This window comes from Meles meles, chromosome 10 (genome assembly GCF_922984935.1).
Source record: "Meles meles chromosome 10, mMelMel3.1 paternal haplotype, whole genome shotgun sequence".
NCBI classification, from domain to species: Eukaryota; Metazoa; Chordata; class Mammalia; order Carnivora; family Mustelidae; genus Meles; species Meles meles.
This window is the reverse complement of record NC_060075.1, coordinates 70,178,269-70,204,796: the sequence shown is the minus strand read 5'-3', so window position 1 is coordinate 70,204,796 and position 26,528 is coordinate 70,178,269. Positions and strand designations below refer to the sequence as shown.

General features: G+C 38.6%; 1 protein-coding gene across 11 annotated transcripts in view; it reads left to right on the top strand.

The window, feature by feature from the left end:
• Positions 1-26,528, top strand: part of PPP1R9A (protein phosphatase 1 regulatory subunit 9A) — a 310,193-nt gene that overhangs the window by 140,241 nt on the left and 143,424 nt on the right. For all 11 annotated transcript variants that reach the window (XM_046020338.1, XM_046020337.1, XM_046020347.1 and 8 more), the window contains one exon: positions 19,780-19,912. In XM_046020338.1, coding sequence (XP_045876294.1) covers positions 19,780-19,912 — 133 coding nt within the window. The remainder of the gene's footprint in view (positions 1-19,779; positions 19,913-26,528) is intronic.

The window sequence follows — 26,528 nt, the reverse complement described above, 5'->3', positions numbered from 1 at the left end:
CATAGATGGGAGGAATCTGTTGCCTAGAATCTGACATTTCCAGGGGGTTAGAATCCAGGAATATGGAGGAGGTTCCTGATCTTGGCTGTGATTCTCAGTTGAATTCCTTTGGAAATTAGAAAAAGGACATAGTATTACAGTAGAAGGCTTTCAGGAAACAACTAGGACATGTGGAATCATTTGGTAAAAATGGAAAATATGGGAAGAATACTGGTCAACTTGGGTAAATGGTGGTTTGTTTCAGCCTGTTTTCTTCAGCCAAAAGGATGTTTGAATTATTCTGCAGCATTTACAGCTGTACCATTTGTTGATATAAGAAGTTGATTGAGTATCATCAAGAGCCCTGTGTAGACAGTTCTAAACACTAGAACAGGAAGTTAACGATTTCACCTAAAACCTGCCCCTGGTCTCGTTGCACTAGGACAAGCATTTCTTTTGCTCACCCTTAAGCTTTTCTAGTGGACGTCACTAGTAAAATACACATACTAGTATTTGGAGACTCAAGAAGCCGCATATAATACATTTGAACTTTAGCTCAAGAGCCATGAAAAGAACATCAAGGAAAAGAGTGAACATAACTTATAAAGTAGTTGATACTTTAGAGGGAAAGTCAGTGAAATTCATGAAAATGCTATTTTAGTTCAGGAAAAAGAGTTTAGAGTACGGGAGGGTCAAAGATGTGAAGCCGATCCATTTTAAGGCTGATCAAATCATTGTCATTCTGCTCTGTGATGCCACCTAGTACCCTTATTGTAGTTGTGCTGAAATATGAATCTGCCTTCAGTAATATTTCCTCATCCCCTAGGACATAGAAGTAAACATAATTCAGATGTGAATGGATAGCACCCAGGTGTTTATTTTTGTCTCATTGAGAGATTGGTGATGTGTTTTGGATTTCTCTTTCTCTGATCAAATATGCTCTCAAATATTCATCTGAAGGTAAACATTTTACTTCTTGAACCGTAACATTAATTAGAATTAGAAGTTTTAGTCTCCTTATTCTAATTTTATTTCAAACTACAAATAAAATAAAATAAATTTCCTTTATTCATAGTGCCATTGAATCCCAAATATGGGCAGTCCCTTTGCTAGAATGTGAGCCATGATACTTGAGGGATTTATAGTTTCATGGAGAAAGTGAAATGTAATGAAATATTTACAGTAAAGGGGTAGATGGTCTCATGTATTTGTCTTTCTCATGGAATCCTACTCTTTACGATGGTTATAAGTGTGCTATAACAGATGGCCAAATAAGTTTTTAGCCAATTTTGAGCTTTGTGGGTTTTTTTGTTCTTGTCATTATTGTTTTGTAATCCCAGGTCTTATCTGCAGCTTTAATCTGATAATACTCACTGTGAATATAGTAATTGATTTTTTCCCAGATGTATGAAGCCAGGAAATCCTTTTTTAGGTAGAAGTTGTGAACATTTCCTGGAACCGTGCCAAGGCCACCAGGATGTAATATAGAGAAGACTACGGAACTTGAGTGGAGGAAGCTTCTACCTCTAACTTCAACTAAGTCAGTCAGGAACGTTCACAAATAAAGTCATGTCTACACTGAATCTTCAAGTTTGTGTTGTTGTAAGATGGGTAAGAGGATCATGAAAGAGAATTCTGGTCATTTTAAATAGTTTGAGATCTTGAGATTGTTGGAGATACTGATAAAGAGAGTATGTCAGGGAGAAGATGAGAAGTGAGAATATTTAAAAAATCTTATAAGATCTGTTATATTGTTGGAACTGTATCTGGTAGCTTATAAGAAGCCATTGGAGGCTTTAAAAATTGAAACAAAAAAATTTTTTTTTGGATCTTTAAGCAGAGCAGGGTTCTGATGAAATCCATGTTTTTTTGTTTTTCTTTTTAAGATTTTATTCACTTAGTTGACAGAGAGAGACACACAGAGAGAGGGAACACAAGCAGGGGGAGTGGGAGAGGGAGAAGCAGGCTTGTCACCAACCAGGGAGCCCGATGCAGGACTCGATCCCAGAACCCTGGGGTCATGACCTGAGCTGAAGGCAGATGCCCAACAACTAAGCCACTCAGGTACCCCGACATCCATGTTTTCAAAGAGTACTCTAGTGACAATGTAGAGTGATTAGAATGGTACCTGAGTAGTACTGAGAACTGTTATGTAATAGTCAATGTAATTGACCAATGAGAAGGGTATTTGTCTTTGGAAGAGAAGATAGAAGCTTAGCTATTTAAGAGGGTGGAGTACCCTAGACCTGGTCCTCTGAATCCTACTTTAAAAGAGACTTGAATGGATGGTGGTTGCCCTTAGAAGGGCCTCCTTTTTTCCCCCACTAAGAGTATGGCATTCTGTACCTTCCTAACTTTAATTTCGGAAGTCTCACTGAAGTCTGTAAGTACTCAGAAAACATTGTTCAATTAGGGAAACTTAAAAGATAAAAGAGGACAAACTATACCCATGATTGATTGATTGATTGATTGATTTTGGAGGTTTAGAGGATGAACTACACTCAATCTTTTTTTTTTTTTTCTTGGAGGTTTAGAGTTTGAGGAACCTAATCTATAGTATTCTTCCTTTGTGATAAATTCTGAATGACCCGAGTGATAACCTGATAAAAGTTAGAGCTGTGGAGATCAGAGTATCCCCTATAAAGGACTGGATATGAGGGTGTAGTTTAGGTTTGTAGGACTGGTGGCCTTCCTGAATCCTGAACTCCAGAATTAGACTTACCCACTCAGTCCCACTGGCACCAGAAAATAGCGGGTCTCTCCATGCAAGAGAATTTTTAAGGGACAGCACTGAGGCACGGACAAGAGTGTTTGTTCTCTGCAGACAGCCTCGTCCTAAAGAGCAGAGCAGAGTTACACCCGCCTAGTTTCTTACTCTAAAGGACCAGCAGGAGAAGTAAGTCATTCTTAGATGCAGTGAGTAAAGGCGCCTAGAGATATACAGTGCTTTGATGTCCCTTCCCGTGAAATAAAGCCAGGGGAAGAAAGGTGGTTCCATTTTTCCCAAATGGTCAGTGGCTCTGTGAAGACTGGAAACCATTAAAGGGACCATATTACGCTCCGCTGAAATAGCAGATTGATTGTAAGTATAGTTTTGGAATTTCAGAGCTGAAAGTGATCTTGAGCCATTTACTTCATTTACTACTCTCATTTTTATAGATGAGGCAAATTGGGCCTAAAATGGTCAATTTACTTAAGACAACACAAGTGGAAGAGCACATCTTCTGAGTCACCATGGTGACTCTGTTTGTAAATAGTAATCATAAGGCATTGCTTTTTAAATAGAAAATTAAGTAAATTTCCTCATTTCCGTTTTTTTGTGCAGTAAAGAAAGATATGGGAATATTAAAGATGATAAAACAAATTCATAATCCAGCTACTTTATTTTTTATTTTTAAAATTTTTTTTAAAGATTTTATTTATTTATTTGAGAGAGAGAGCAAGCACGAACAAGGGCAGAGGCATACTCCACTGAGTAGGGAGCCTGATGTGGAGCTCAGTCCCTTAACCGACTGAGCCACCCAGGCATCCCAATAATCCAGCTACTTTAAAACAACTATTGTCATTTTCACATGCTTTCTCTTCCAAAACTTTTCAATGCGTGCGACTTAAATATGAAGAATACCCACGACATCCAAATTGGAATTGTTTTCTGAAGGAGGGCTCACTTTGCTTCATGTGAAAGGAATTATTTTGCTACTTGTCTTTTATAGAGAACCATTTGAAGGAATGCAAGGTAATACCAAGAATACTCTGTAACACATCTGGAAATTATTGTTCCAACATCAGCTTTGGTTAACTGTGATCTTGGATGTGCTTGTCTGAAACTAAAATGAGAGATGAGAGCAGATATGGCAAACCTGTGTCTTTTGTCCTCCTCCTCACCGGATCTGTTAGCAGTGAGCGCACTGAAGCCGTGTGGAGGGCGGCTGGACTCAGCTAGCCGGACTGGCTTGGGAAGTCCACCCCAGGAAGGAGGGGGAGTGGAGTCTGTGGCCTTTGTTTGCATGGGGATTTGGGCATTTGCCAAGATTCTAGCTGGCTGAAAAATTCAGGGACTACGTACTTTAGAATCTCATTTTTCTTCTGAATGAAACGAATTTCTAATTTTACTGAGTTTTAAGTAAAGTTGTATTTTTCAGATGGATAAGTATGTGATACCTCTCTATCTAGAGATATAGCTCAGGGGACCACTTCTGTTTTCATGTGATGACAAAATCATTCCACATAAACTTAAACACACACAAAGGCATTGTGAATCAAGCCCAGAAAACTTCAACTGAAGCGTAGTATTAGTTTTTTGCTCAGCGTGAGTGTGATTTTCCACTGAATAAACCCCTCAGCCAGATGTCTGAAAGAAGAGAATGTACACTTGATTTTCTTGGAGCATATTCTCAGAATTAAAACCAGAGTATTCTGGTAATTAAGTTCTTTCGAATAGGGATTTGGATCTAGATCTTTGTTATTTTGTTTGAGGATCAAACAAAGTGGAAGTATTTTAGTATTTAAGGTCAAAACTCAACAAATTATTTTTTTGGTCAATGATACAGTAACTATAAAACCATAGTTTCTATACTGTTTGACACATGTATGTTTATTACATAAAAAAAAAAAAGCTGAACGGGATTGTATTTTGCATTTCAGATTTACAAAACACAGTGTCTTTTTGTTCCTTAGGGTTATCATTGCAAACATCAGTTATCACTATATAAATTAACACCGAAAGTGGTATTAAAATATGTTTAAAATTGATATAAAGCCAGACAAACTTGTTTTTAACAGCAGTGCATGGAAAGATGTGCTCATTGATCGTTCAGGATTTGTTAATGAGTGTTTTTAAAATAACGTTTATTATTTCTCATGTACTTATCAAAGCTCTATATTTTTAAAAAGCCAGAAAAATAACAAAATAAAATAATTTATAATCCTAGTTCTCAGAAACTACTATGTCTGTGTACATAATGGGGTACATTCCTATTCTGTGTGTGTATACACACAGGTGCTTCTATAAGCTCACATGCCACACATTTGGACATTTTTTGGTGTAGTTAAATGACTTTATAGAGCATGATTGTCATGATGCATCTGTGAGAATGAATCAGTGTGTTCCATCTTATGGATATACCGTTATATTCATCCTTCTTTTGGACATTTAAATTGCTTTGAATTTTTTTCCTCTTTAAAATAATACTGTGGGGGCGCCCGGGTGGCTCAGTGGGTTAAAGCCTCTGCTTTCCGCTCAGGTCATGATCCCAGGGTCCCGGGATCGAGCCCCACATCGGGCTCTCTGCTCCGCGAGGAGCCTGCTTCCTCCTCTCTCTCTCTCTGCCTGCCTCTCTGCCTAGTTGTGATTTCTCTGTCGAATAAATAAAATATTAAAAAAAAATAAATAAATAAAATAATACTGTGATGGGGCGCCTAGGTGGCTCAGTGGGTTAAAGCCTCTGCCTTCCGCTCAGGTCATGATCTCAGGGTCCTGGGATCGAGTTCCGCATCGGGCTCTCTGCTCAGCGGGGAGCCTGCTTCCTCCTCTCTCTCTGCCTGCCTCTCTGCCTAGTTGTGATCTCTGCCTGTCAAATAAATAAATAAAATCTTAAAAAATAATAATAATACTGTGATTAGTGTTTTACATAAATATTTTGGTGCATCTGTGATTTCATTAGATTAAATCCTTGGAATTTATTAGGTCATTTGATTGTAAAGGTTTGAAGATCTTGTGCATGCTGCTCTTCAGAAGGTTATGCTAGCTTCCTTTCTCCACAGTGTATTAACTTGACAGTTATCTATCCCATTGCCTGGTTTTAATTCCTCACAAATGAAAAATGACTTATGTCATTTGCATTGTTAAAAGATTTTGTTTATTTATTTATTTGACAGAATGTCATTTGCATTTTAAAAAAAGATTTTGTGTATATTTGACAGAGAGCCTGCAGGAGCAGAAGGAGCGGCAGGCAGAGGGAGGAGGCAGAAGCAGGCTCCCCACTGACCAGGGGCGCTGGGATCATGACCTGAGCAGAAGGCAGAGGCTTATCTGAGGCGCTGGGCACCCCCAATGTTTGCATTTCTTTAGTTGCTATTAAGTTTGAATCCTCCTCCCTACTCCCATTTCTTGGTTCTCTGCTATTGTGGTGTTTATTCTGTATAGGGGTGCTTCTTTTATGCTTTGGTTTTTTAATTTTTATTTTATATATTGATTTATTGATTTATTTTCGGGAGAGAGAGCAAGTTGGGGGAAGGGCAGAGGGAAAGGGAGTGAGAGAAGCCGACTCCCCACTGAGCACCTGGCTGTATCTCAGGACCAGGAGATCATGACCTGAGCCAAATCTAGAATCTGATGCTCAACCCAATGAGCCACCCAGTTGCCCCTCTGCTTTGGTGTTCTTAATAATGCTTCCTCTACTTAAAGCGCTGCGGCAAGAGGGAAAGAGCATGAAGTTTTAATTCATCCAGACCTGGGCTTGGATTTCAGTTGTCACTTATATATTTTCCACGTGTCTTTGGACAGACTGTCATTTATGAGCCTGAAGTTCACTGAGCTGCAAAATAGAAACATTATTGGATCTAAATGAGACACTTATCTCAGGAGAGTCACTTAATGGTAGCTACAGTTATCCTTTTTTTTTTTTTCTCATCTCCCTATTATCACCTACCTGTCATTTTCTGTTGAGGTATTTTTGAATCCAACTGAAGAAAAGGTCCAGGAAAGTCTGCTGTTTGTCTATAAACAGGGGAAGGTTCTCAGGTCACTGTTGGAATCTTCTTTTTTATTCTTATGATAGCTTACTGATATTGTAAACTTATTGATAGACATTTCTCTTTTATATCTATGGTGAGAGAGCCCACAATGGAACAGTGGCTTTTTGTTTGTTTGCTTCTTCCAAAGTGAAAGGGTAAGGCGCGAGTCTCTAATTCAGCTCATTGTCTCCTACAGCTGAGAAGCTGTATCCCACTCCTGAGTGCTTTGGCTATGTCTGGTTGATTCACAAGAGGCAAGCAGCAGTTTGAGTGTGTCAGATTTAGGACATGTGACCTACACATTTCCCTTCCCAGTGCCAGTGCGGCAGGTGGAGATGACATGGGACAGGTTTCGGCAGCCTTGAGCTCTTACACACTAGACTGTTTGTGTTTTCTGGGCTTGGGAGATGACAGGCACCAGCAGCGCGGTTTCTCACAGATAGCCCACCATGACCAGAGGCAGAACTGTGAAGGGGACTGCTGGATTTTATTCAGCAAATCTGCCACAGTTGTGGGACATTGGGGCCTTCACTGACCCCTTATCATTTAGGGACAGATGCTGCACTCAAGGCTACAGGGGGAGCAAACAACTTTTATACATTTACATATGTAAATCCACAGGCTTTAACCACCTGCCAGCCCCTCATTTCAACCAGAGAACTTAATATTAGCTATTATTATTTCTCTCAAATGAGGCATTTTCCCAGCCAATAAAGCTAATTGCCCTTGACTACCCTATTCCTACCAATAGACTTTTTATATTAGCATTTTGAAATACATTAAAAAAGTATCAGTTCTACCAAATGATGTCTTGTCAGTCTCACGAAACTGATCAAAAGGGGAGCATTATAAACCTTTGTGCCAGGCACTAACTGGCCTTTAGAAAAGGAGGATAGTGGTCTTTTCCTGTACTACCTACAAGAAGATATACAATTAATTTCATTCTTCTATAATACTTGATTCCTAACACAAGTAATCATGAAGACCATGTCATTACATCATGTCTTTTAGACTGTATAGCCCTTCAAACGATCATGCTAGCTGGGTATCATAGCAGGTTTATTTAGCTAATGGATGACCATTAAAGGGCATCCCAAACTACACATATGTGAAGACTCACTTAGTTTGCAGTTGTAATATGGTAAAGCTTTTTATGACTGGGAGATTTTTATGATGGGACTCCCTCTGCCTTTTGAAGGTCACTTTGCTTTTGCTCTAAAGTAGTTCTGATTTAAGATAACATCCACATATAGATCACCGACATTGTAAAAGACGTTGTACTGTTAACCGTAGATGATATCGATTCTGGTAAAGGTTTCACAGTGTACCCATGCCTCAAAACTTCATGTTGTTAGGTAGATATACATCATGTTAAATAGCTACCATTTTTATTTTGTTGATTATATTGCAGCCAAGCCAGAAATTAAAACAAACAAACAAACAAACAAACCAGAAACAGAAGCAGTGGGCTATAGAAAGATGAATAAGACTATAATACACCCCTAAAGAGTTTATTTGAATAGAAAATATGGTCACAGATAAATACAGTAAATGACAGAATGGGATAAATTCTAGAGGAGAGACCCCCAAAAAAAGATGAAAGAAAGCTTTACAAACTTATAGCAAAATAGGCACTTAACAATTTTTGCATGCTAGGATGAGTACAAGGAAGTTGTGTGGGTAAAACCTGAGCCTTGTAGGCTGCATTCTCGTCCTGGAGATCTTTGATGTCCTTCTAAAATATTTGGACTTTCTTCTCAAGGGAATCCAGAGCCTTTGGAGGCAGAAGGAATGTAAAATCACTCATAAATTCACTATCTTGGGGCGTCTGGGTGGCTCAGTCATTAAGTGTCTGCCTTCGGCTCAGGTCATGATCCTGGGGTCCTGGGATGGAGCCTTGCGTTGGGTTCCCTGCTCAGGGGGAGCCTGCTTCACCCTCTCCCACTCTCCCCACTTGTATTCTCTCTCTCGCTGTGTCTCTTTCTGTCAAATAAATAGGTAAAAATCTTAAAAAAAAAATAAATGCACCGTCTCTTTCTGTTTCCTATCCCAGTCTCATCTCCCAGTTCTGGTCCCCAGCCACAGTGTCGTGATTAGAATCACACTTGAAGAACGGTATTTAGATGTGGTTGTGGGAGTTGTGGGAGAGCAGAATGCAATAAATACATTATAGTGTTGTGGGATCGTGAGTTGTGGGAGAGCAGAATGCAATAAATACATTATAGTGTAATTATATTATTAGTGATCTGAGCAGTCAGGGAATAGGAAGGAATGAAAACAAGGATCCTTTAAAAGATTGACTCTCAAAAAAATAAAAAAAGATAGACTCTCTAGGAGATTTTGACCAATTTCAAGTGTGTATAGGGTCAGGGGAGAGGGAGAGGAAGATATGTTCATGACCGACTGCCTTTTCAAGTCCACCTGACCGAAAGGGTCCAGTTGCCATCAAGTGGGAGAGAGCTTGCAGGAGGCAGAGAATGGGGAGCAGTACAGTTTTGCTTTGGGGCACTATGAATGTGAGGTGCTATGAAGGCTTCGAACTGGTCAGCATCGAAATGGGGGCCATAGCTTAGTCAGGCTGACACATCAAAGACCATCACAGTTGGTATGAGTAGCCTGGTCTTCGGTGCATCTTCTCTAAGGAGTGAAAACCAGTTTGCGTACATCACCGCCAGGATACTGTAGATCCCATTCCTTTCCTTTGCTGCATTTCAGTGAACTTTTTTGAGATTCCTCACCTACTTGTTTGGCAGACAGTTCAGCCTCGTTGATGTCTTTGAAATTTCTTCCGTCACCTAGGTAAACACACAGTTTCTGAGAGTTTTATAAAGACCCTTGTGTTAGGAGCCAGACTTTTAGTTTAAGTTGGAGACATTTAATCCATACTGTTTTTTCTACTTGTTTCCTGGCAACAAATGGTAAAGTTCCTTGAAAGGCTCTTCCACTGTCTCCCGGCAAAATCTTGGACCTGGGGTGGGTGGTCTTCTTAAGGTTCCCAAGACCGTAGAGCTTAGTGTTTAGTTCTCATGATACCCCTTTAGCCCTTCCTTCAGAGGTGCAGTCACCCTTGCGGGGTGTAAACATCGATACCTTAGGAAAGTCTCCCTTCGCTTCCCAGCCTCAAGAGAAGCTCTCAAACCCTTTTGGTGTAGCCAACCTCCTCCTTTGTCCCCTTTAACCTCACCAGCCATGCATACGTTAGCACTCCATTCCATCAGCTTTCCTATTTAGACAATTCAGAATGATCTCCTTCCATGGGACTTCGGAAACACAGTGTTGGCACTGGTAGGGGAAGAGGAAGGGAATACCAACTGCTCAAACAAATGCTAGAACAGACCCGGACTTACTAACTCGTTCTGTTGCATCTGGATGAGAGTATTAACTTCTGTGAATGAGAGGTCAGCTATTTATCTTGGGAGATTACCCTCTATCCCCCCAAAAAGGTGCCAATTGGTACTAATTAGTTCAGTTTTTTCTGCAATGAAGACACCTGCCCAGTGGGAACTGGACCAAGGCCACCAATTTATGTCATGCTGGCCACCAGTTGTCAGTTTATAAAGCATATGTCTCCAATTTAAACCAAATTCCGGCTGAGCTGAAAGAGAACATTGCTAATTTCTCATGGATATGTTTAATTGTTTATAAGAATTTGGAAAATACTGTGAAAAACATGAACATCAGTGGAAGCACCCAGTTTCCTGTTAAGCTGTCTCCTGGAAAAACACGCTAATTTGGGCTTCGTTGTCTTAGAATTTGTCCAAATTTAGGATGAGCTCAGTTTATATTTATTTATGACAATTTCTTTCTGTCATTTTACTTTAATGGCATTAACTGTTTTTACAAGGAGATATTAACGCTTTTGAAACTTTTCAAGTACTTAACCAACACATCTTTGCAGATAAATGATACTAATGATAATTCAATTCTATTTTCTCAAAATGGAGCGATATGGGACCTTCTAATCCTTTTATTTCACTGAGAATTTGTGTATACATAGCCTTAATAAGACTCTACTTATTTTGAAATATTTTATTTAAAGTCTTCATAGATACAGCTTATTGTTCCACAGAGTCAGTCAGAGCTATTCTAAATTTAAAGAGTCAGCTCCTCCAAATTTGGTTGTTGGTTGTCTCTAAACATGAAGTAGTTGGTGCCAATGATGACACAAAAATATCTATTTGATTTTATCACAGTTTTGGGGCACATTCTTTGACTATGTCTAGGGATATGAAAACTACCACACTATAAGAGTTGTTAAAAAAACCTTTATCAAGATATGATTATCAGATGTCAAAAGACTAGTTTTTGGAGCCAGAGAATTTTCTATTTTTTTCAATTTACATTTTTAAAAAATTTTTATTAACATATAATGTATTATTAGCCCCAGGGGTACAGGTCTGTGAATCACCAGGTTTACACACTTCACAGCACTCACCATAGCACATACCCTCCCCAATGTCCATAACCCCACCACCCTCTCCCTACCCCCCTCCGCCTGGCAACCCTCAGCTTGTTTTGTGAGATTAGGAGTCTCTTATGGTTTGTCTCCCTCCTAATCCCATCTTGTTTCATTTATTCTTTTCCTACCCCCTAAACCCCCCACTTTGCCTCTCAACTTCCTCATATCGGGGAGATCTTATGATAATTGTCTCTCTCTGATTGACTTATTTTGCTCAGTGTAATACCCTCTAGTTCCATCCACATCATCGCAAGTGGCAAGATTTCATTTCTTTTGATGGCTGCATAGTATTCCATTGTGTGTATGTGTATATATATACCATGTCTTCTTTATCCATTCATCTGTTGATGGACATCTAGGTTCTTTCCATAGTTTGGCTATTGTGGACACTGCTGCTGTGAACATTCAGGTGCACGTGCCCCTTCAGATCACTACCTTTGTATTTTTAGTGTAAATACCCGGTAGTGTGATTGCTGGGTCATAGGGTAGCTCTATTTTTGACTTTTTGAGGAACCTCCATGCTGTTTTCCAGAGTGGCTGCACCAGCTTGCATTCCCACCAACAGTGTGGGAGGGTTCCCCTTTCTCCGCATCCTCGCCAACATCTGTTGTTTCCTGACTTGTTAATTTTAGCCAGTCTGACTGGTGTGAGGTAGTATCTCATTGTGGTTTTTATTTGCATTTCCCTGATGCGAAGTGATATGGAGCACTTTTTCATGTGTCTGTTGACCATCTGGATGTTTCCTTCACAGAAATGTCTGTTCATGTCCTCTCCCCATTTCTTGATTGGATTATTTGTTCTTTGGGTGTTGAGTTTGATAAATTCTTTATAGGTTTTGGATACTAGCCCTTTATCTGATATGTCGTTTACAAATATCTTCTCCCATTCTGTCAGTTGTCTTTTGGTTTTGTTGACTGTTTTCTTGCTGTGCAAAAGCTTTTGATCTTGATGAAGTCCCAATAGTTCATTTTTGCCCTTGCTTCCCTCGCCTTTGGTGATGTTTCTAGGAAGAAGTTGCTGCAGCTGAGGTCGAAAAGGTTGCTGCCTGTGTTCTCCTCAAGGATTTTGATGGATTCCTTTCTCACATTGAGGTCTTTTATCCATTTGGAGTCTATTTTCATGTGTGGTGTAAGGAAGTTGTCCAGTTTCATTCTTCTGCATGTGGCTGTCTAATTTTCCCAACACCATTTGTTGAAGAGACTGTCTTTTTTCCATTGGACATTCTTTCCTGCTTTGTCAAAGATTAGTTGACCATAGAGTTGAGGGTCTATTTCTGGGCTCTCTGTTTTGTTCCACTGATCTATGTGTCTATATTTGTGTCAGTACCATACTGTCTTGATGATGATAGCTTTGTAATAGACCTTGAAGTCTGGAATTGTGATGCCACCAGCTTTGGAGAATTTTCTATTTTAAAGGCTTTGTGATGGTTAATTTTATGGGTCAACTTGGCTGGATCACAGTGCCCAGATATTTGGTTAAACTTTATTTTAGATGTCTCTGTGAGGGTGTTTTTGAATGAGAGTAACTTTTCAATTGTATGTTGAGTAAAGCAAATTGCCCGACATAACGTGAATGGGCTTCATCTAGCTAGTCAAGGCCTGAATAGTAGTAAGACTGACTTCCCCTGAAGAAGAGGTGCTTTCCCTAGCAGGCTGCCTTCAACTTGAACTGCAGCATCAGCTTTTCCCTGGGTTTCCAGCCTACTGACTTACCCTGAAGATTTTGGACTTGTGAGTCTCTCTAATTGAGTGAGGCAATTTCTTAAAATAAAGGTGGTTAAATATAAATACAAATATTACATATATTTGTTATATACTATATAAATATGATGTATATTATACTATATATTGTACACACACATGTAGACACAGTGACACACACACGTCGTCTTGGTTCTGTTTATCTGGAGAACCTGACAAATACAGGGTTCTTTGTGTTGCCTTTTGAACTAGCCTGCTCTTTACTGCCCACTGTGTAGAGTGTGCTTATTTTTTCACTTCCTGTTCTTTAGTTTCCCTGAAAACACTAGGCTTACATTCAGCGAAACACATCTTTTGTTCCTAAAGACTTTGTCTTCATTAACTATCCTTGGGTATGCCATGCACATGGTTCTCAGAGCTTTGGGTTTCTCAAATAAAAATATAAAAAGTCTGTGCTCTCTTTACTCTTTCCTGCCTTATTTACTTGGTATAAGGGTTAAAGATAATTTATGTTAAGTTTTATCCTGTCTGTAATTTACCTGCAATTACTTCACCATATGCATCACAATATTTATGGGTAGAACTTTGTTTGAGGAGCCTTTAGTTAGCATTCCAGGTATGTTGGTCAGGAATCTTCATTCTAGGATTAGTCAGTATTTGAAAGACCCTAACTAGAAGTCAACACTTCAGAGTTGGGTGCTTTCAATCTGCACAAAAGGCTTATTAATATTATTCATTAATGTTGAGGATGTTACAAATTATTGGTGAAATGAATGATGTTGCACATATATGGACTGGCCTTAGAAATAGTTCATGTTAACGGACTTTGAATTAGGCAAGGCCAGCAACCAACAGCTTTCAGTGTAACACCTACCTTTAACCCTCATTTGGCTCTGTTCCCCGATATGGAGGATTCTGCCGAGTGGACCTGATAGAAGGCTAGACACATCTGCTGTAGAGTGTTGTCATAAGTGCTTACGAACCTTCCGGCATGTTCCTTGTCAGAGATACCCTAGAACAGAAATCTGGGCCTTTGCTGAGTTTACAACGTAGAACTGTGGGTCTCTTTTTCCACCTTCCCTCTCTTCTGTGTATCTGTCTGCAGCAGAAAAACCTCACCAATGGGGGAATCTTTGCGAGACTCGGGGTGTTTGCCCCCAAGCTGAGGTTGTCCATTGCTCAGAGGCCATCAGGGTGCTCCTTTCTGTGGATGCTTCATTGCCATGTTTCACTCCAACACTTTCAGTGTACGGATCGTCTTCTCCCTGCTTTGTTTTAGTATGGGTTTAGAGTCACCTTAGCAGAGGCACTGAAATCACGGGAAGGTGGGTTTGAGTCCTGGTGAGGAAGCTCATGGTAAGTGGGGCCCGTTTGTGAAGCACACGAGTGCTTGGTCAATGCCCAGTCGCGCGCGCTGTGCCCAGCCGTCCTCTGAAACGTGGTGTGCTAGAATCTGGAATGTTTTCCACCTTTGATGTGTCAGGAAGATGAAGCGGAACCAGACAGCAGGTGGAATCAAGACCCTGTGAAACATTGTGGGAGATTCCTTCCAGTCAGTATTTACATAAAATTCTGAATTTATTTGGACCTGCGTTGAAAAAAGAAAATGTGTTATAAGGAAGTAAAGGAAATACTTTTTTTTTCCCCTTATTGTTCAAAAAGTGTTGCTATTGTTTTGAAAAAGTGCTGTGGCTCAAACCACCAGAAGCATGCAAAAGAATGACCTTAGTTAAAAATCTTAGAGTAAGCTAATTTTAACTTTATTTGTTTTGGATCGCTGTGGGTTACTGGGTCAGAAATGTCACTGCTAACTGTATTTGAAACTTGTTCCCCTTAAAAGCCTACCTCTGCTGCAAAGCAAGGGAGAAGGTCTTGTTTTGTTTCCTTTGATGAAGGAACAGAATATCATTTGTTGGCTCTGAAAAAAGAAGTCAAGTTTAAACATCCTTTTGTTTGCTTAATGAAATAACACAGGGACAATGTGAAGGTGACCGAACTAGATAGATAGATTGATTGATTGATTTTGATCGTGTTGAACATTAGGGCCCAGGATACTGTTGGCCTTTAGAGGTTTTTGCATTCCAGTAATATCACAATTGGGTTCTGATTATTATTTGATTAGCTGTCCATATCTCTGCAAAGTATTTTTGGTAATATAAATAAAATTGGTGGAACTATTTTAAGAATATTAAAAGAACCAGGGTCCATTGATGAAAGGGAAAGTATTTACCTCAGTTAACATCTCTTTTATCTCTGAGATTTCTTACTGGTCAAGGTAAAACAAAGCGAGGCCAGTGATGCGCCGATGTGGACTGATGGTGCATTGCTCTGGACACAGGCAGGGATTTTGGCAGGCCAGTCTATATTTTAGTGTCAAGATAGTTATGTAGATTTTGGTTTCAGGGACAGTAAGCATCACAGTGGGTGAAATATTCAAAACTTATTTATGAACAGGAGTATGAGAGGAGTGTAGGTAATCTGGGGAAGTAGTCATGTTATCTCATGTATAACCCTGGGAAAGCCTTCTCTCCCCCACATTGAATCATGCATGATTACATGGATGATCTCATTTCATTTTCTCAATAACTTTGTGGGATCAGTGCAATTATGATAACAGCCGTTTTGTGAATAAGGACATTGAGGCGAGAGCTACAGAGCTAGAGAATTAGGGTGTCTTTAAATTAGATTAAAATTGGGCTCATACCAATTGGGAATATATATATGTAGATAAAGATGTGGGTATGGATACTGAGGTATAGACAGATATGCAGTGTGCTCTTTGGTTTCCATAATATAACCATTTCAGAGTCTTTCATGTCAGCAGGGATAGAACTTTTTAATCATTGCATAAAATTACATATTCATATGTACCATAATTTAGTAAGACATTCTCTGTCAGTGGACATCTAGGCAATTTCCAGCTTTGGGCTCTTACAGATAGTGCTATGATGAACTCTCTTGCATGTACATTTTTGGGCACATTTGCAAATATATCTATAAATACCCAAATGTAGGATTATTAGGTCAAAGGCATTGACATTTAAAATCTTTTTTTTTTTTTTAAGATTATTTATTTATTTGACAGAGAGAGACAGTGAGAGAGGGAACACAGCAGGGGGAGTGGGAAAGGGGAAAGCAGCCTTCCCCCTGAGCAGGGACCCTAATACGGGGTTCAATCCCAGGACCCTGGGATCAAGATCTGAGCCTCAGATCATGATCTGAGGCAAACGCAGATGCTTAGTGACAGAGCCACCCAGGTGCCCCTGACATTTAAAATCTTGATAGCTATTCTCAAATTATGCTTTTTTCCCTTGCTTTTCCAAGAGCATTCTTTTTCCTATATTCTTATGAACACTAGATATTGCAGTTTTTTTTTTCTCTGTCAACTATTCTGTGGGTATTCGAATACCTGGTATTTCCTTGTACTTGAAATTTGCTTCATTTTTAATGAAGCTGAGCATCTTTACATCACTTACTGAACATTAATATTTCTTTATTGAATTCTACTTAATTTTCTTTTCCCTGCTTGCACATGCAGTTGGTTGAAGTAATGTTCTTTGTATATTATGCATATTCATATTTCATCTTGATATTTAACAATTTTTCCTCCTAATATTTGATTTTTCTTGTAATTTAACTATGGCATATTTTGTTGTCTAGAAGTTTTTAGCATTGAATTTTAATCACATAGCTTATTCATTTCTTTGAAGATTTCTAGGATCTGTGGCTTTGTAGGAATATCCTATCTAGCTGATTAAACTTTGTCCCATATTTCTTTAGCACTTTTAAAGTTTATAAGTTTTTTTGTTCTTAACCAATTGAAATTATACTTTTGCTATTGATATGAAATAGGATTTTTTTTTCACAAAGATATCCCATTCTTTCCTTACTATTTATTAAATATATCACCCCAACTAATTTGAATAGAAAAGTAGAGGAGTAGAACAGAATAGAACCCCAAAATAGATCTTCCTGAGGGTCCAAACTATATTGCCTTAAAAAATGAAGTTTTATTATATGTTTGATATCTTATAGGGTCTGATTCCATTCTACTCTTTTCAAACAGTTTGTTAGTTTTCCATGAAAAATGTGGGGGGGGTTTAATTTTGACTGCCTTGTATTCATAAATTAAATTGGGGCAAACTAAGATTTATAGTAATTTAACAGTATAGATACCTTTACAATATTAAGAATTTTATCCAGGAAAATAGTGTGTCATTATACATACTTAGGGATTTTTGTATTTTCAGTTAAATTTTATAGAGAAGGTTATCCTTACACATTTATAATTAGTGATTCCCAGGTATTTTTATGTTTCTGATCTTTTCTGTTATACTTTCTAAACTATTGTGAGTTTTCTTAATATTTTTTGGTTATTTTGTAGAACTCTTACTGGTTCTAATAATGTTTATGTTAAATCTTTTGGATTCTTCAAGTAAATGATATAGCTTTCTCTGCACCTAATGAATTCTGGCTTTTCTTTGAAAAAGAAAATTTATTAGATTATTATAATATATAATATATTATATATATAATATGTAATATATATTATATTATTTATAGGTTTTTCCCATGTACCCACATAATTTACCAGACTATGAGCAAGCTGAAGATGAAAAGTATCTTACATTATTTCTTTTCTACAGAATGAAATAGTGGTATAGTCCTCTGATTGCTAGCTACCTCAAAAATTGCTTAAAACACCATTTTCCAATATGGAGTCATACAATTAGTTGCTTTATTTAGTTTCAGGATACCCCCAAATGAACTTTATAAACCAGACCAGTTGAGGAAGAACACTCTGACAGCAGAGTATTTTGGGATCTGAAGGAAGTCAGGAAGGTGTTCATTTATTGGAAACAGTTCTCCCGTACTTACATTTTACACACACACACACACACACACACACACACACGAATACACCCACATATTTATTGACTTACTCTGTGGTAGTAAAATTGAGCCCTGTTCCAGGATGGATATCAATGGAATCTTTGTTCTACAGTCAATATATATTCTTGGACTTTCAGCAGATGTAGACAAGCAGCAGACATCAGTGGAGTAATTTCCAGTCATATCTGCCAGTAGTTTGCAGGACATGTAAGTTCCAGATCCAGCTAAAATTTTTTGTGTGTGTCTTTAAAGGTTGCTCTCCTAGGCATGTTACTTTGTAGTCCACTCAGCTGTCTGTGTTTTCTAAAAGAAATGGATATAGGTATGGTTTGTTTTTGTTTTTGGTTTTTTTTTTGTCTAGGACCTTATATTTAAAATGTGCATTCTAGCTCTTCTACACTCAGATATAGGAATTCTTGTTTATTCTTTAAGATTCATCTCAAATATTTTGCCCTTCATGAAATTCTTCTCTTTCTCCAGCAAGTGAGAAAGATTACTTGGCATATTCTTCTGTTACATCAGGTATCACATTATATACTGTGTTGTTTACATTGATTTCTGTATCCCTACTAAGCTGTGAGCTACTTGAGACCATACCTTCTCCAATGTCCACAACTTCCAGTGTCTGACATGGAGAAAGGTACAAACCCTATAATTTAGAAATATGCGTTTGGATGCAGTGATGTTTATTATGGTGGGGAAGTGTGGTAGAGACCAAATGAGTGGCTTGAGGCCATGAAAACTTGCTGAAAGTCAGGAAGAAAAACAGCATTCATCCTGGTACAAATATTATAAATGACATGATTTTGATAAATTGATACCACACTACATCTGCGTCTATATATACAGCATATATTCCTGATTTATAGCTTACCATATATAGCGTATGAAAGTTGCCAGTTTTCCAATAACATGAATGTAGAACACACCTGGACCAGCAGGACCAGCTTTATCAGTGATAGATTTGGTTTCTTTCATCTCTGACCTTCTGTTCTGCTTTCTTTTTTAATTACAGCTTCTTATGTATATTAAAGCTTTTAAGATTTTAAGATTTTGAAGACATTACAGAGTTTTTTCAGGCAGTTTAGAAACTTAATATTTATTGAATTTAATTTTAAAATGTCAGTTTTTATTATTACATGTTCATTGGACTTGGTGAATTACACATTTCTTTCTTTTAGATATTCCTCAGTGACTTGAGTAAGGGATGGTATACCTATTTCCAGTTACTTTTCAAATAGAACAAACTCAGAAGAAATAAGGACAATCAAGTTTTGATTTTAATACGTGTTTTTAAAAATGGAGGGAATGATTGACATAGTATTTAGGAGAACTGGTGCTATCCTAGTTTTCTGCAGCTCTTGAGCAGTATTTTGATAGTCATTTTGTGGAAAGGCTCACTGAGAATCTAGCATGGATTTACATGCAAGTAAAATAAGAGAGGACAAATGAGAACATTGCGTGCTCTGTGCAGTATATATGTGCTACCAAAGTGAGCCGCTCAGTACAGTATAGAAGTCAATTTCAGTGAATCTGTGACTGAAATATAATTATTGTACCAACACACCACAACGCCTGGGCATGTGTAGGTCATAGCATGAAAGGGATTCAGTGCAGGTGTTTGCTTAGGTAGTAGCTTCAAGGTCCTTCTCCATGGTTCCATCAGGAACCAGTAGAGCATTGCAGCTAATATGGTATACTCCGATTCCATAAAAAGCAGTGAGTATTGCTATTCAAATAATACATCCTGTGGCTTCTGTTGTCTCTCAGTTCATTAAAAGTGATAGAATGGCATACATTTCAGAATGTAAGTTATTTTTATTCTGATTGAGTTTTCCTTTTCTTAACATCTCCATTGATTTTAGAGAGAAAACAATTGTTTCAAAGAAATTCATGGTACAAAATTTTTAGTTTACATAGATTTAGATACTTAGCAGGTTTTTTGTTTTTGTTTCTTAAATTAAGAAAGCCGTCTTTCTGGATTGTCATCTTCTTGTTCATCTCCTCCTACAGGTTTTCAGCACATACTCCAATGAAGACTATGACAGGAGGAACGATGAAGTGGACCCCGTGGCTGCTTCTGCTGAGTATGAGCTTGAAAAACGTGTGGAAAAGCTGGAACTTTTCCCAGTGGAACTAGAGAAAGGTATGTGAGCTCCACAACATTTGTAATCTCACTATGTGGCTATTTTAGTAACACAGAAATGACTTTATTTTTTTCACGTGTAGCCTTCCCCCCCCCCAAAGGGTTGGATAAAGTGTTAATTCTCATGGAGGATTTAATTTGTTTATTACATTTCAAAAGTAGTTGATATGAGCTCTGCATAGACTGTAGACTCGAAGACTCTTTCTTCCCTTCTGTTTCCAACGGAAAGCCATCAGCTGCTTTAGTTGGCCAGGATGGTGCGGGAGTAGGGAGGTGTGGGTGGGACCTGATGTTTGGTTGGTATCTTTGCTAAGGTCCAAGGCTAGTGAGAGCTCAGAAGGAGCAGGTGGAAGGGAGGGGGGCAGGAGGTTGTGTTTGTGTTTGTTTTTTTCATTCTTGGTGGAGGAAGAGTGGTCATGGTTGGGCTCTGAATGTAGTAGGTAGGGGAGTGCTGGGCTTTTGATTATGGATTTTGGAATGGAGAATCCTCTCTGAGGGGAGAGGGCTAAGAGAGCAGGGAGATGGGAGCAGAGGGGCTGCCTTTTTTTTATTTCTGCTCTGGGAATCTTAGCCTGCTTGTAGTGGGAAGTGAGGACCCAGCGGCCCAGAGACTGCCATGTTTATCATCCTGTAAGATGGGCACCAGGGAATGGACTGGGACTCAGTGAACAGGGAGCTAATCACATCTCAGAGAGCTTACAAAAAAGCAGAACAAACAGATGAAAACTTGAATGACAAAAAGAAGCAAATGAAAAACCCAATGAGGATATCAAGTATGGCTTTAGAAAGACTTTCTTAAGCCAGTCAACAAACAACAAAAACATTGATTTTAAAATTTAAAATTTCAGTAGAGGAATTGAAGAGGAAAAGTTGGTATTGTTGAGATTCAAACTGGTGACCTTGAAGGTCAGGCCTAAGAAATGAGCCAAACTAATTCTTAAACAACAGAGCAAACATCCATGAAAAGTCATGACAGAGACCCAACATATAAACTATAGGTGACAGAAGAGGAAAAGACAACAGAGGATGAGAGACATATTAGACAGAACATAGAAGAAATTTTCCTGAACTCAGAAAAGACCTGAGCCTCCTATTTGGAAGGGTTTAGCCAACTGATTGAGAGAGGACTTGAAAAACACCTGTACTTAGGCATACCCTGGGAGAAGACCTCGTCATCAACATATAAAGTAGGAATTTTACACAATACTGCGCTCAAATCAGCGCAAAGAAGCAAAGGTACTTGCCAAAGCCACATTATTAGACTAGCATCAGATTTCTCACTTTTAACACTGGACATGGGAGGCAGACATACAGTTTCACACATCGAAGAATCCCGTATCTGTCCCAGAGAGCACTTCTCCTGGTGAAGGAGGGAAAGTTGCTGTATGTATCTAAGGATCTAAAGGACACATCACCTGCCTACTTCCTGATTAGCAAGGAGGAAAAGAAACAAAGAACAACTTGTTCTAAAAAGCAAAGGTGAGGGGAAAAGAGTTGAAAACTAATTATTGGGCATAAAATTACTTGGGTTACAAAAATGTAAAGAATACCAGTCATTACACCAGGCATGACTGGCTAATTGTTCCCATTAAGAGACACTTTTCATTTGAGGTTAAAAAGATGTAAGAATGATACTTACATTTTTCATTGATTTAAAATGTAAAAACCATTCCTAAGTTATGGTCTATACAAAAACAGCTGTGGGATTTGGCTGTGGGCCACTGTATTGCTTATAATAGCAAAAATGAGCATAATCCAAATATTCATTAGTGACAGAAAAGGGTAAAATGAAGGAGGCTCAGTTCCATGCAGTAGTGTGTATGATTCTTACAAACATGAAATTGGCGGCCGGGGGAGGGGTAATAAAAAGCAAATCACAGAAGAAGCCATTCAGTATAATTCCATTTATTTAAATTTCAAAGCCAGTGAAAATTAAATGGTGTATTGTTTAGATATACACAAATAAGTGGTTTTAATAAGTGGTTTTTAAAATGGTGGGAATGATTGATACAATATTTAGGACAGTGGTTACCAAGGGAAGAGTTATGATCAGGGAGGGGTGCAGAATGGGCTTTTCTGGTGTTGGTAGTATTCTGTAAGTTGGTCAGTTTTAATTTTCTTCTTTAAATACAATGTTTTGTAAGTAAATGTTTTCATAGACTCTTTTGTGTTTTTCACAAAATAAAAGTTGAAGCTAGGGAAATTAATCTAGAAAAGAACTAAATTATTTTTAATCTTTTGAGAAGCCTCCATCCTGTTTCCCCAAAATGGCTGCAGCAGTTTGCATTCCCAGCAACAGTGCACAAGGGTTCCCCTTATTCTGCATCCTTGCCAACACTTGTTATCTCCTGTTTTTTTGGAGGATGGCCATTCTAACATTCTAACTCCAATAAGGTGATTTCTTACTGTGGTTGTGATTTGCATTTCCCTGATGATTAGTGATGTTGATTACCTTTTCATGCAAACTGGTGGCAAATGTCTGTTCGCTTCCTCAGCCTATTTTTAATAGGTGTTTGGTTTTTGCTGTTGAGTTGCATGAGTTCTTTATATATTTTGGATATTAACCCCTTACCAAGTATGTTCTCTCATTCTGGATGCTGTCTTTTCATTCTGCTAATGGTTTCCTTTGCTGTGCGGACGTTTTTTAGTTTGATGTAGTCCCACGTGTTTATTTTTGCTTTTGGTGTCAAATCCAAAAAGTCATTGCCAAGACTGATGTCAAGGGACTTACCTGCTGTTTTCTTCTAGGAGTTTTATGGTTTCAATCCTTAAATGTCAGCTTTTAATCCTTTAGAGTTGATTTTTTTTTTAAGATTTTATTTATTTATTTGACAGAGAGATCACAAGTAGGCACAGAGGCAGGCAGAGAGAGAGAGAGAGAGAGAGGAGGAAGCAGGCTCCCCGCTGAGCAGAGAGCCCGATGCGGAACTCGATCCCAGGACCCTGAGATCATGACCTGACCCAAAGGCAGAGGCTTTAACCCACTGAGACACCCAGGTGCCCTTGAGTTGATTTTTATTTATGATATAAGATAGGGGTCCAGTTTCATTATTTTATATATGTCCATTTTTCCCAGCACCATTTGTTGAAGTGGCCATCCTTTCCCTGTGGTATATTCTTGGCTTCTTTGTCATAAATTAATTGACCCAATATGCATAGGTTTACTTTAGAGCTCTCTTTTCTATTCCACTGATCTTTGTGTTTGATCTTTTTATGGCAGTACCGTACTGTTTTGATTGCTATTGCTTTGTAATACAATCTAAAACCAGGAAGTGTTATGCTTCTAACTTTTCTTCATTAAGTTTGCTTTAGCCATTTGGAAAATTTTTTGTAGTGCCATACAAATTTTAGAATTGTTTGTTCTATTTCTGTGAAACAAAGTCATTGAAATTTTGATAGAGATTGAATTGAATTTGTAGGTTTCTTTGGGTAGTATGGACATTTTATTAATATTAATTCTTTGAATCCTCGAGTATGGACAGTCTTTCCACTTATTTGTGTCTTCAGTTTCATTCATCAGTGTCTTACAGCTTTCAGAATTTCAGATCTTTCACCTCCCTGGTTAAGTTAATTCCTAGGTATTTTATTCTTGCTGATGCAATTGTGAATGGAATTCTTTTCTTTTTTAAAGATTTATTTATTTATTTTTAGAGAGAAATAGGGAGCACATGTCATGGGGGGAGGTGCAGAGGGAAAGGAGGAGAGAGAATCTTAAACAGGCTTCACACCCAGCACAGAACCTAATTCAGGGCTCAATCTTTGGACCCTGAGATCATGACCTGGGCGAAAATCAAGAGTTGGATGCTTAAACAGTTGAGCCACCCAGGTGCCCTTGGAATTATTTTCTTAATTGCTCTTTCTGATAGTTTGTTGTCAGTGTGTGAAAATCTAAATATGATACAAACTATATATTATAATACCAAACAGAATTTTACTTTTAAATTAAGGAAGCATTTTAAAAAGTAAATACATTAATGAAGGAAACACTAAAAATATTTCAGTTAAAACCAGGAGTCTGATGTGAAATGCTCTTTAAATGAAATAGTGTAAATGGTAGAAATCAAAAGATGAAAAGTAACCTTTCGCTGATTTTTATTATATAATATGTATAATAATTATATATATGAAAACTGTAATGAGAAGCTGAACTAATTCTAACTTTAAAATATTAGAATTGATAAAATTATATGTAAGAGGAGGTCAGCTTCCACATACATGTAAGAAAATTTATCATTTTTTCTCTATATTTACTCAAGCACGTAAATATGAAAATGGGAATGTTTCATTTACAATAGCACAAAAAGAACAAAATGCTTATTAATCACTAAGATAAACAGTATTTATCTGTTGAAAATCCATCTTTTGACTGATAGAAGATGTAAACAAATAGAAGGATATACCAGCCATATTGGCCTCACTTCTGCCCTTTTCACCAGTATGTTAAAACAAAAAAACAAAAACAAAAAACAACAACAAAAAAACCCCTATCCTAATGCCCCAAAACTTGGGCAAGCACGATGCCCAGTACTCTCCACTCTGCTAGCTAATGCTGGGCCCTGCCCTCCATCACCCCAACACATATACCAGCAGACTACAGCTGGTCTTGTTCACATTTGTGCAGGGAAGAGGAGTACCACTCCTCTCCCTCACCCTGCCCTGCTTTGGGGACATCCCACTCTAGGCCATGTCTCCCCGTCCAGGAACACTCTCAAAATCCAGTAGGATTTTGAAGTGCCCACTCTAGTCCGCTCCAGTAGCTCCACTCTGGAGAGAGATGGCTGGTAGGTCAGTCCCCATCCTCCTTCCCTCCGCCCCAGCCTCCAGGCCTGCTGTGGAGGTGAGATTGCCATGGGTTATGACTTTGTGACTTGAGTCCTGGGCATCTTCTGTAATGATGCCTCTTTCTTTTCTCAGATGTTGCCCAAAGTTTTGCAAAAAGCTTCGTTCATTTTCAGGTACCCCCACCCCCTAAAGAATCAGCTGCAACTAGCCAGCCAGGGGGACATCAGGAGAGAAGAGGAAGTCTGGGTCGGGAGGGGCCTAAGGTGTGCACAGAAGTCTGCACTGTGGCTCAGCTCTGTGCTTTCTTGGAGTTCCTTTCCAGGATTACCAAGATTTCCTCCATGAAAATGCTCCTGAGGCACCCCCTGCCCCTGCTCCCCCCACTGCTGTTTGCTGTACATAGAGGCTAAGTGGGGTGGGGTGGGCGGGTGTGCACATGTGGTGTGTGTGTGTGAAGAATGTATATAGGTAAAGGGGAGCGTGGTCCAGTGGTTCCAGGAAAGGGACAGACTCCTGTGTTCCATCCCCAGCTCAACCACTGGCTCGCTGTGTGGCCTTGGGCAAGTCACTTAACCTCTCTGTGCCTCAGTTTCCTCATCTGTAAAATGGGGATAATAGTACTGACCTACCTCACAGGGGTGTTGTGAGGCTTTAACTAAATGTTTTGTAAAGTGTTTTGAGATACAGAGGCAAAGGCACTAGGGAAGGGCAAAGTATTATTTGGACTTAAGAAAGATGAAATGGTACCATAAATCCTGCTATTCTGAGAGCCATTTTAAACTGCACTGCTCCAACCACCCCCGCTTCTCATCACCAGGACAGCAGGTCGAGAAAATGTCTTTCCTTTCACTTGCTTCTGGGGTTTGTGATTATTCTAGACACTTAATTTTGTTCCCTTGCTGTATCTCCTCCTTCCCTCACCCCCTCGACTTGTTCCCTGTTCCGTTTACGCGGAAATGGCAGAAATGCTTGAGCAATGAGAATGCGTAAGTGGATTGGAAGTTTATAGTCTGAAATTTCAATTTTACTTTGTACTGTACATCTTTTTACTTTAGACTTTGCAATAAAGGGTTATGTCAATCTTGAAAAAAAAAAGATTTGGATGAAAAGATTCAGTATGGAAAAGTCCCTCCTATTCTTCCTCTCTGATACCTATAAATTAATACATAAATTTAATGCAGTTCAAATAGAACTACCAGCAGTGTTGATTGGGAGAGTGGATTGCATAATGTAATACTAGATTATACATGGAAAAATAAAGACCTAAGGGAAGTCTGAAAAAGAATGTGAAAGGTCTTAATTTCTTAAATATCTGGATATAATGTAAAGCCTCTATAGTCAGAACGAATCTTATTCACAGAGCAAGTGGTCAGTAGAACAAGGTAGAAAATCCAGAGAAAGATGTTAGTATGCATGAGAATTTACTACACAACATGTGTGGTATTCTAATTTAGGAGCAGTAGGGTGCTTTGCAAATTGTTCTGGCGTAACTGAGCATCACTGTGGAAGAATATAAAGTTGGACACCTTCATTTGTGTTATATCATATGAAAAACAACTCCTCATGGATTAGATAGTTAAATATTAAGTAATAAAGATATTTGACAAAAAATATATAAGACCACATAAATCCTGAAGGCATGTTGGAGGAGGGGCTTGACCAAAGTGGGAAAGCAGAAGTTAGAAAAGGAAAGAGGGACCAGTCAATCAATCCAAAATTTTAAGCTTTTAAAGGCAATATTGTCAAACAAAGGCAATAGATAAATGATAAATTTGAGGGGGGCATCTTCGTTATAAATGACATGGAGTTAATATGTATAATATGCTAAGAACCT